Source organism: Chiloscyllium punctatum, chromosome 3 (assembly GCF_047496795.1).
Source record: "Chiloscyllium punctatum isolate Juve2018m chromosome 3, sChiPun1.3, whole genome shotgun sequence".
NCBI lineage: Eukaryota > Metazoa > Chordata > Chondrichthyes > Orectolobiformes > Hemiscylliidae > Chiloscyllium > Chiloscyllium punctatum.
In genome coordinates, this window is record NC_092741.1 from 42,356,709 (window position 1) to 42,368,865 (window position 12,157).

Below are 12,157 nucleotides of genomic sequence, written 5' to 3' on the forward strand. Positions count from 1 at the left end.
CAACCAATAAAGGCAAGCATGCCTTATGCCTTCTTCACCACCCTATCGACTTGTGTGGTCAAGTGGAAAGTGGACTTGCCTGAAAACAGCTTCTCCCAATTAACACTGCTTAGCTTCTGCCTAATAATGATGTAATTTGCCCTCCCCTAATTTAATACCTTCCCGCAAGGTCCTGACTTATTCTTATTCATAAGCTATCTTAACACTTAACAAGTTGTGATCACTATTACCAAAACGCTCTCCTACTGAAAGGCCAGTTGCCTAGCCTGGCTCATTAGCCAATAAAAGGTCAAGTATGGCCTCTCGTCTAGTTGGACAATCCACATACATTCTAGGATGTACTTAACCAATTCTGCCTCATCTAAGCCTCTTGCTGTAAGGGAGTCCCAGTCAATATCGGGGAAGTTAGTCACCCGCTATGGCAACCTTGTTGGTATTACATCTTTCCATAATCAGATTACATATTTGTTCCTCGATGTCTTGGTGGCTGTTAGGTGGCATATAGTCTAATATTATCAGAGTGATGGCACCATCTTATTTTTGACCTGTACCTATACTGTGCCTCAGTGAATGGACCCTACAGTATGTCCTCCCTGAGGGCATATGTGATGTACTCCTTGATTAACAATGCAACTCCTTCACCACTTCTACCTTCCTCTCTATCTCGTCTAAAACAATGAAATCCTGGAATGTTGAGCAGCCAGTCCTGAGCCTCTCTCAACCAAGTCTGTGTAACAGCCACAACAGCGTAGTCACATGTATGGGTCCAGACTCTAAGCTCATCTGCTTTACCTATAGTTTTCCTTGAAATAAACACACTTCAGCCCATTTGTACCATCATGTTCATTTACCTGTCTCTGCCTGTCTTTACTTTCTGACTTACTGGTCTTAATATCTACCTTTCCCTCAATCCCTCCACTTGCTGACCTGCTGCTCTTTCCCAGCCCCTACCACTCTAGTTTAAACCCTCCCACGTAGCACTACAGTCTGAAATTATGGAACAAAATGTTGAATATAGAAAGCTACAAACTGCATAATCATAAAAGGAGATGCTATTCTTCAAGTTCAGACTGAGCTTCATTGGACAATTGCAATCGGCTACAGACAAAAATGTCAGCGTCAGACCTAAATAAAGAGTTCAAATGGTAGGTTATGATTGAATGGAAGTGTTCCTCAAAGCTGTCATCAAATCTGCATTTTAATGTCCACAATCTAGGTGAGATAATTTGAGTAGGGTCAAGCAAGACAAGAAAGGTAGTGAAATTAACAATCTTAACAATGTGATTATACAAAACATGAACAGAAGTCAACATGGTTTTTTTTGTAAAGGCAGTCATGCTCGACAAATTGATGCAGTCTTTGAGGATTAGTAGAGCAGATAAGTGGGAACTAGTAGATGTACCTTGAGTAGGTATTTTTGATCTCCCTAGACTTGATGTCTAAGGAAAGTTCATTCATAACATGACCAAACAGGAGGTATCAACTTGAAAATCCTTTTAAGATAAGCCAATAGTTGGCTGTTAGAGTGGAAGAGATTTCTGATTAGCCATGTGATGGAAATAAATTTGAGACTGTGCCATCACCAGCCATACTGCAGGCTACAGCATACATGTAACAGTATATGTTGCCATAACTTGAATTCCTGGGGGACCTGCTTGTCTCAGTTGACTGGCTTATTTCTCAATATTTTGCTCACGGAATTGGGGATGATAGCGTGGATATCGGATTGGTTACTGGTCGAGAAGCAAAGTGTAAGGATAAATGGGGCCTTTCTTAGTTGAAAAATTGTGGTTAGTGGGATCTTGCAAGGTCTAGTCCTGGGACTTTGGCAATTTAGTGACTTGGGTGAAGAGACTGAGGATCGTGTATCCAACTTTGGTAATGCAGTTCAAAGCTGGATGTGAATGTAACCTGTGAGTAGCACACAAAAGGACACCAAAGCGATAAATGTATGTTAAGTGAATGAATAATAAGGTTAAAAATCACACAACACCTGATGAAAGAGTAATGCCTTGAAGGCTTCCAAATGAATCTGTTGGACTGTAACCTGTTATTGTGTGATTTTTAACTTTATCCACCCCAGTCCGACACTAGCTCCTCCACATTGTGAATAATAAGATGATGTATATAAGTGTGACATTAGTCATTTTGATAGTAAGAAAAGAAAAGCAGAATATATTTTTTAAAGCATGCATGTGGTAAAAGTTGATGTTCAGAGGAGATTAGGTAAACTTGTACCCAAGGCAAATTGGTCTTTACTCCAAGGGGATTTGACTACACAATAAGGAAGTTGAGCTACACTTGTACAGGCCTTGTGAACAACTTAACTGAAGTACTATGCATCGTTTTAGTCTTGATATTTAAAGAGGATATACTTGCTTGTCACATAATACATTGGTGTCAGGGAGAGGAGCATAGTCCTATCATGAATAAATTGCTCAGTAAGTTGGACCTATACTACCTGGAGTTTAGAGACGTGATTTCATTGAAATGTACAAAGTTAAGATGTGATGGATACTGAGAAGTTGTTTTCCTTGGCTGGGAAATCTAGAACACAGTCACAGGGGAATGGTCTCAGGATAAAGTTCTGATCATTTAGGCCTGAGATGAATCGCAATGAGTAGCATTCAAAAACCTTATGAATCTTTGGAATTCTCCAACACAGAAGATTGTGAATATGCTATCGTTGAACATATTTAAAGCTGAAATAAAAATAGAAATGCTGGAAAAACTCAGCAGACCTGGCAACATCTGTGCAGCTCTGAAGAAGAGTCATTCAAGCTTAGATTACTTACAGTGTGGAAACAGGCCCTTCGGCCCAACAAGTCCACACCGCCCCGCTGAAGCGCAACCCACCCATACCCCTACATCTACCCCTTACCTAACACTACGGGCAATTTAGCATGACCAATTTACCTGACCTGCACATCTTTGGACTGTGGGAGGAAACCGGAGCACCCGGAGGAAACCCACGCAGACACGGGGAGAATGTGCAAACTCCACACAGTCAGTCGCCTGATGCGGGAATTGAACCCAGGTCTCTGGCACTGTGAGGCAGCAGTGCTAACCACTGTGCCACCGTGCCGCTTTAAAATGTTAGCTTTGTTTCAATCTTTATAGCTGCTGCCAGATCTGTTGAGGTTCTCCAGTATTTTGCTTTTTTTCAGATGTCCAACAACTGCAGTACTTTGCTTTATATTTAAAAATGAAACAGGTCAGATGCTTGGTATTTCAGGGAGATGGGAAGTGGTTAGAAAAATGAAGCAAAGACAGTAAGCCAGTCATGGTCCTATAGAATGGTGGGGTAGGCTCAAAAGGCAGTATGGTGTATTCTTGCACATATTTCTTGTTTTCTCATATAAATACTTGTAATTTAGTTCATGATACTGTTCGCGTAATTTTAATATTATTACCCAGGAAGAAGAAGTGGAGTATACTGCAGAAGAAGAAGCAATGAAAGCATACCTACTTGAAGATGAACAATTGCCATCAGAAATCCTTGATAACCTTATTCCAAAGTGGTGGAATGAAGAACCATTCAAGTGAGTTCAACTTATTTAAGATGTCAGGGTGGAACTTTCCCATCTACAGTTAAAAGGTGACTGTGAAAGAATTTTATGGCATTGACTTCACCAAGGCCCTCAGAGTATGATGACCCTTTCAAGGCCTATGTAGAGGCCTTGGTAACAGGCAATGGCCTATCCAGCTGGAACTCAACACCTGAGCCCTTTATAAATCAGACCCAGGGTCTGCAGAATTGTTCGCCCCAGGCTGGGACTAGCCTTTGTACACCAAAATGGGTGGCTCTGTTTAGTGTTCAGTGGTGGATGGTGTTCTTTTCCAGTTGGGCTTCCTGAGTCATTACATTGGGACACAGAAGGGAGTTTAGACAAGAACCTGCTTGACAGGAAGAGGAAATTAGTTGCTCCTGCTGCTGCCTGGAAGAGAAACAGGAGATTGGAGAGTGGGGTCTGGACATCAGAATGGACCCTCAAGCTAGGGTTGGTGCTATTGCCTGGCTTGAATGCAGGTTGTTGTGTGCTGCCTGGAGGCCTGTTGTATTGTTGCTGCCTGGAGGCCCATTGGTTAACTTTCAATGCAGACTGATGCCAACAGAATCCCAGACCAGCTAAGTGGTTATTATGAAGGACTCTTCTTTCAACTTCTCCCCTGGCCTGAGGTATGGCAACCCTCAGGTTAAACCACTGCCAGGCATCTCTCTCCAATGAGAGAGCAGCCATATGGTCTGGTCAGACTATGGCAACATCACATTGATCACATTAACATCATCTATGATCTCTGTTACCTCATAAAAAATGCACAGAATGTGTTTAAACATGCTTGGCTTTTCTTAATTCATCTGGATGTTCATAAGTGATTATTGATTTTGTCCAGGAATATTGTTTCTAAAAGCCTTCTCATCACAGAAGTTAAACTGAATAGCCTTCAGCAGCTGGGCGTATCTTTTGAACAAAGTTGTAATTCTTGGAATGATACAATCCTCTAGCATCACTCCTGTATCCAAGGAGGATTGGAACATTGTGGCCAGTAAGAAGATCAAACCATTGCTATAAATATTTACAGCTCCATTTCTAACTCAATAGCATCAGCCTTCCACAAATAGTAAAATAATTGTAAACTGATTTTTAAATTTGGCTTTGCATTTGATGAGAAATATCCTCTAATGAATGAAATTCAAACTGGTGTGAGATACTTTTATCAATACAGTCTATCTTTCCTGGCTTTGGTGTACTTGTGATAAAGAACTGACTCCCAAAGTTTGCAAGTGCCGTGATTTATCCAAAATCATTTTACATCAATGCAAATTTGCCACTTTCAGTTATATCTGAAAGGTACTTCTGGTTTGAAGATGAAAGGTTGATAATTGATAGAGAAACTCTTTTATACTCCACAGGTGTCACATACAAGCTTACTTTGTGTTGGCATATGTAATGATATAAGTCTATGATATACTTTGCATTTTTCAGATCTACAGGGTTTGTTCTAGATGGGTTTCCCACTACATCAGAGGAAGTTCAGTACCTGATAAAAAATAGTTTGTTCCCAGATGCAAGCATTTTCATTAAGGTTGAAGAGAGTAATGTGATAAATTGGATCCTTCCTTCAAAACTTGAAAAATGGAGAGAAAAACGCAGACAAAAGCTCAAACGCAAGAATAAAATAAAAGAATTAAAGAAAAAAATAAAGGTATGAATAGAAGAACTGCTTGTAATAAAAACTTTTGTAATGTATTAATTATAAATAATCAGACCACACTGACCTAAGTTAATTTTTTTTTATAGGTTGGACTAAATACCTTTACAGAAGGTTTACTCAGGGGTCATTTTAACTCATGACCTATATTAGTATCATGACCAAAGCTGAGGAGTGCCCTGTCTCTGTGGCCACACTGGTTCACTAGTTGCAACATATATTAAAACAAGTTTTACCCAGATATTAGTATAATAGCTAATTATATTTGTTAATTTATCAGTTTTTGATTTCAAATCCATCAACCATGTCTTCTTAACAAGCAATAGAACTAATGATTTATTATAAAACAGGACTTATTTAAGGAAAATACAATTTTTAAAATTAATTTGTATGGATGAGGCCATCCCTGATTGCCACTTGAACTGACTGACTTGCTAGGACCATTTTAAAGAGCAGTTAAGAATCAACGATATTGTTGTGGATCAGGAGTCACGTGTAGACCCAGGTATGAGCAACAGATTTCCTTCTCTGAAGGGACATTAGTGAACCAGATGTGTTTTTATGCCATTATTCCAGCTGTTCATTGATTGAGGTGCCAAGAGACAACAGGATGGCTAATGTAGTGCCACTATTTCAGAAAGGTAGTAAGGAAAAGCCAGGGAACTGTACACCAACGAGCCTCACATCAATGGTGGATAAATTGTTGGAGGGGATTCTGAATTACAGGATTTACATGCATTTGAAAAGGCAAGGACTGATTAGGGATAGTCAACATGGCTTTGTGCATTGAAATTTGTGTGTCATTAATCTGATTGAGTCTTTTGAAGAGGTAACAAAGAAGATTGATGAAGGTAGCATGGTAGATGTGGTTTATTTCGACTTCAGCGAGGCATTCGACAAGCTTCTGCAGTGTAGACTGCTTAGTAAGATTACATCACATGGAATCCAGGGGGACCTACCCAATTGATGCAAATTGGCTTTAAAGTGGGTGGTAGAGAGTTTTTCAGATTGGAAACCTATGAGTTGAAGTGTGCTGCAAGGATCAGTGCTGGGCCCACTGATTTTTGTCATTTACATAAACAATTTGGAAATGAATATAGGCATTATGATTAGTAAGTTTGCAGATGACAACAAAATAGGTAGTATAGTGGGCAGGTGAAGCAGGTTATCTCAGATTACATTGAGACCTTGATCATTCAGGCCAAGGAGTGGCAGATGGAGTTTAGCTTAGATAAATGTGAGGTGTTCCATTTTGGTAAGGCAAACTAAGGCAGGACTCACACAGTTAATGGTAGGGTCCTGGGGAGTGTTGAGATCAGAGTGAGGCTGGAAAAGCACAGCAGGTCAGGCAGCATCCGAGGAGCAGGAAAATTGACATTTCGAGCAAAAGCCTTTCATCAGGAATAGAGGCAGGAAGCCTCCAGGGTGGAGAGATAAATGGGGGAGGTGGGGCTGGGGAGAAGGTAGCAAAGAGTACAATAGGTGAATGTGGGTGGGATGGAAGTGATAGGTCAGAGAGGAGGGTGGGGGAAGGTAGCAAAGAGTACAATAGGTGAATGGGGGTGGGGATGAAGTGATAGTCGGGGGGGGTGGAGCGGATAGGTGGGAAGGGAGATTGGCAGGTAGGACAGGTCATGAGGATGGTGCTGAGCTGGAAGGTTGGAACTGTGCTAAGGTGGAGGGAGGGGAAATGAGGAAACTGGTGAAGTCTACATTGATGCCCTGGGGCTGAAGTGTTCCAAGGCGGAAGATGAAGCGTTCTTCCCTCAGGAGTCGGGTGGTGAGGGTGCAGCAGTGGAGGAGGCCCAGGGCTTGCATGTCCTCAGCAGAATGGGCGGGGGAGGACACCTCATCTTGCGCCTCAAAACACTTCAACCCCAGGGCATCAATGTGAACTTCACCAGTTTCCTCATTTCCCCTCCCCCCACCTTACTCCAGTTCCAACCTTCCAGCTCAGCACTGTCCTCATGACCTACCAATCTCCCTTCCCACTTATCCGCTCCACCCTCCCCTCTGTCCTATCACCTCCATCCCCCTCATTCACCTATTGTACTCTTTGCTACCTTCTCCCCAACCCACCTCCCCCATTTATCTCTTCATCCTGGAGGCTTCCTGCCTCTATTCTTGATGAAGGGCTTTTGCCCAAAACGTCGATTTCCCTGCTCCTTGGATGCTGCCTGACCTGCTGTGCTTTAACAGCACCACTCTGGTCTAAACTCTGGTTTCCAGCGTCTGCAGTCCTCACTTTTGCCTCGTGGGGGGTGTTGCCAAACAAGGAGTCCGAGAGGTGCAGGTGCATAGTTCCTTGAAAGTGGTTTCGCGGGTAGATAGGGTGGTGAAAAAGGCATTTGGCAAGCTTCATTGGTCATAGGGTTTGGATGATACGTTGCGGCTTTACAGGACAATGGTGAGACCACTTTTACATAGAACGTAGAACATTACAGCACAGGCACCTTGGTCCTCGATGTTGCGCCAACCTGCGAAATTAATCCGATGCCCATCTGACCTACACTGTTCCATTATTATCCATGTGTTATGTCTAATGCCCATTTAAATGCCCTTAATGATGGCATGTCTACTACTGTTGCAGACAAACACTACTCCCTGAACAAAGAAACTACTCCTGATATCTGTCCTAAATCTATCACCCTTCAATATAAAGCTATGTCCCCTTGTGTTAGCCTTCACCATCCGAGGAAAAAGGCTCCCACTGTCCACTATCTAACCCTCTGATTATGTTATGCACCTCAATTAAGTCACCTCTCAACCTTCTTCTCTCTAACGAAAACAGCCTCAGTTCCCTCAGCCTTTCCTCATAAGACCTTCCTTCCATACCTGGCAAACTCCTAGTAAATCTCCTTTGAACACTTCACAAAGCTTCCACATCCTTCCTATAATGCGGTGACCAGAACTGTACGCCAGGTGCGGCCTTACCAATGTCTTGTACAGCTGAATGACGTTGTGGCTCTGAAACTCAATTCCCCTACCAATAAATGCCAACACACCATATGTCTTCTTAACAACCCTATCAACCTAGGTGTCAACTTTCAGGGATTTATGCACTTGGACACCGAGATCTCTCTGTTCATCTACACTGCCAAGAATTTTACCATTAGCCCAGTACTCTGTGTTCCTGTTACTTCTTCTATAGTGAACTACCTCACACTTTTCCACATTTAATTCCATTTGCCACTTCTTAGCCCACCTCTGTATCTTATCTATGTCCCTCTGTACCCATAACATCCTTCAGCACTACCAACAACTCTGCATACTTAGTGTCATCTGCAAATTTACTAACCAGTCCTTCTGTGCCCACCTCCAGATCATTTATAAAAATGAGAAACAGCAGTGGCCCCAAAAACAGATCCTTGTGGCATACTACAGGTATGAGCTCCAGGATGAACATTTCCCATCAACCACCACCCTGTCTTCTTTCAGCTAGCCAATTTCTGATCCAAACCACTAAATCACCTTAAAACTAAAAAACTCCTTATTTTATGCAATAACCTACCATGTGAAATCTTATCAAATACCTTATTGAAGTCCATATACACCAACTCAACTGCCTTACCTCATCCACCTGTTTTGTCACCTTCTCAAACAACTCAATAAGGTTAGTGAGGCATGACCTATCCTTCACAAAACCATGTTGACTATCCCTAATCAAATTATTTCTTTCCAGAAGATTATAAATCCTATGATTTATAACCTTTTCCAACAACTTATTCACAACTGAAGCTCACTGGCCTATAATTACTAGGGTTTCACAACTCCACTTCTTAAACAAGGAAACAACATTTGCTATCCTCCAGTCTTCTGGGACTACTCCTGTCAACAATGATGACATAAAGATCAAAGCCAAAGGCTCTGCAATCTCCCCCCTGGCTTCCCAGAGAATCCGAGAGTAAATCCCATCCGACCCCGGGGTCCTATCTGTTTTCAGATCTTCCAAAATTGATAAAACCTCCTCTTTGTCAACCTCAATTCTTTGTAATCTTGTAGCCTGTATCTCAGTATTCTCACTAACATTCCCTTTTACTGCGTGGATACTGATATATTCATTCAATACTTCCCCTATGTCCTCAGATTCCACACACAACTTTCCACGACTATCTTTGATTGGCCCTAATCTTACTCTTGTCATTCTTTTATTCCTAATATACCTATAGAAGGCCTTAGGGTTTTCCTTGATCCTTTCTGCTAACAGTTACTCATATCCCCTCCTGGCTCATTTGAGCCCTCTTTTTAGATATTTTCTGGCTAATTTATAACTCTCAAGAGCCCTAACTGAGCCTTCATGCCTCATCCTCACATAAGCCTCCCACTTCCTCTTGACAAGAGCTTCAACTTCTTTAGTAAATCATGGCTCCCTCTCTCGACAACTACCTCCCTGCCTGATAGTATATACTTATCAAGGACTGACAGTAGCTGTTCCTTGAATAAGCTCCACACTTCAAGAGTGTCCATCACCTGCAGTTTCCTTCCCCATCCAAAGTACCCTAAATCTTGCCTAATCGCATCATAATTGCCTTTCCTCCGGTTACACCTCTGTCCCTGTGGTATACACCTATCCCTTCCCATTGCTATTTGTAAACATCACCAAATTATGGTCACTATCACCAAAGTGCTCACCTACCTCCAAACCTAACACCTGACCGAGTTCATTCCCCCAGCACCAAATCCAGTATGGGATCGCCTCCTGTTGGTTTGTTTACGTACTGTGTCAGAAAACCCTCCTGCACACATTGACCAAAAACTGACCCATCTAATCTACTTGAACTATTGTATTCCCAGTCAATATTGGGGAAGTAAATGTCCCCCATTACAACTACCCTGTTACTCTCGCTTCTATCAAGAATCATCTTTGCTATCCTTTCCTCTACATCCCTGGAACAATTCAGAGGCCGACAGAAAACTCCCAACAGGGTGACCTCTCCTTTTCTGTTTCTAACCTCAGCCCAAACTACGTCAGTGGATGAGTCCTCAAGCATTATCTCAGCTGCTGTAACACTACCCTTGATTAACAATGCCACACCCCTGCCTCTTTTACCATCTCTGTTCTTGCTGAAACATCTAATTGGAATACAACATTCAATTCTGGTCTCCCTACTAAAGGAAAGATGTTATTAAACTTGAAAAAGGTTTCAGAAAAGATTTACAAAGATGTTGCTGGGATTGGTGGGTTTGAACAATAGGGAAAGATGGAATAGTCTACAACTTTTTTTCCCTGAAGCATTAGAGGCTGAGGGTGACCTTATAGAAGTTTATATAATCATGAAGGACATGTATAGAATGAATGAACAGCCAAGGTCTTTTTCCCAGGCTAGAGAAGTCTAAAACTAGAGGGGACATATTTAAGGTGAGCAGGGGAAGATTTAAAAAGGAGCAAAGGGGCAACTCTTTCATGCAGAAGGTGGTGTGTGTATGGAACGAGCTGCCAGAGGAGATGATGGAGGTGGGTTCAGTTACAACATTTAAGTGTACATCTAGAAGAGTATATGGATGGGAAGGCTTTAAAGGGATATGGGCCAAGTGCTGGCAAATGGGACTAGATCAGTTTAGCACATCAGTTCAGCACAGACAAGTTGGACTATATAAGATTAGAGTGGTGCTGGAAAAGCACAGTAGGTCAGGCAGCATCCGAGGAGCAGGAAAATCAACGTTTCGTGCAAATGCCTAATTTCCAGCATCTGTAGTACCCACCTCAGCCAAGTTGGACTGAATAGTCTGTTTCTGTACTGTATACCTATGACTCTATGAAATTTCACTGGTTTGCCTGGTGAGATTTGATCCTTTGTTCCCAGAGCTTTAATTTGGGATTCTGGATTATTAGTCTAATGAAATTATCATTACATATATAAACATACTCTCCTAATTAACCTGACACAAATACACATTCATTTACAATCAATATAAATTAAAGATAATTTCTCTACAGAAGTCAACTTTACAAAATATTGTTAGCCAAATAATTGTTAATTCATGGGAAAAAATGGATAGAATATGAAATGGTCCAGGGTGGCTATTGGTCTAGCATCCTGGTGTACCAGACACGTAGTCATCATCAGATCTTGTCAGAACCATTTTATTCAGTGGTTGTAAAAAAGTATTCCAAAAGCTTCTCAGATTTCCTGTATAAGTTTTTTTCTTTCCAGCATTTGATTGGCTTCCTTGGGGTTTTCTCGGCAAGGTAACAAAGGGTAGGCTATACATACCAACTGACCTCTAAGCAACATTCCAAAAAGCCAACTCCTGATAGTCATAATCCCAAATATGTGACTTCCAGTAAACAGGTTCAAGTAGTCTTATCGGATTTGCTTAGCTTAAATCAATTGACTTAGAGTGAATTTTTTTTAAAAATTGACCTTTCACTAAACTTGCTTAAAAAGATGTCTAAGCATTTTCATAAGCATCTAAATGAATAAAATTTTAAACATGAGTGCTCAAAAATTCTAAATAATGAACCACCTTCATAACAGGAGGAAGTAGCCTTATTGAGGTGTTCAAAATTATGAACAATTTTGACAGGATAAAGAAGAATATTCTCTTTCTACTAGTTAGTATGTCAGTAACTAGGGGTCACAATGTCAAAATTGTCAACAAGAAAGCTAGGAGTGAGATGAGGAGAAATTTCTTTACTCAGAGAGTTGTGAGGATTTGGAATGCACTTCCTGGGGGAGCAGTGGATTCCCCCAGTAGGAGGTTTCAAAAGAGAGCTGGATGCATATTTGAAAGTGATTAATTTAGAGGGCGACAGTGATAGGGCTGGAGCATGGGGCTAGCTGGGCAGCTCTTTTGAGACCCTGTGGAATTCCTTCAGAACTGTAAAGTTCTTTGACATTGGTCTGCTCTGCTGCCTACCTTAATTAGATGGCAGCATCGTTGAGCATTGCATATTAGCTTCTAATAATGTGAATAGGTCACCAAAGGCAAATTGGAGGAC

General features: G+C 41.5%; 1 protein-coding gene across 1 annotated transcript in view; it reads left to right on the plus strand.

The window, feature by feature from the left end:
- Positions 1-12,157, plus strand: part of ak9 (adenylate kinase 9) — a 267,579-nt gene that overhangs the window by 184,812 nt on the left and 70,610 nt on the right. Inside the window, exons 24-25 of the mRNA XM_072552101.1 lie at positions 3,418-3,542; positions 4,989-5,208. Of these exons, the coding sequence (XP_072408202.1) occupies positions 3,418-3,542; positions 4,989-5,208 (345 nt within the window). The remainder of the gene's footprint in view (positions 1-3,417; positions 3,543-4,988; positions 5,209-12,157) is intronic.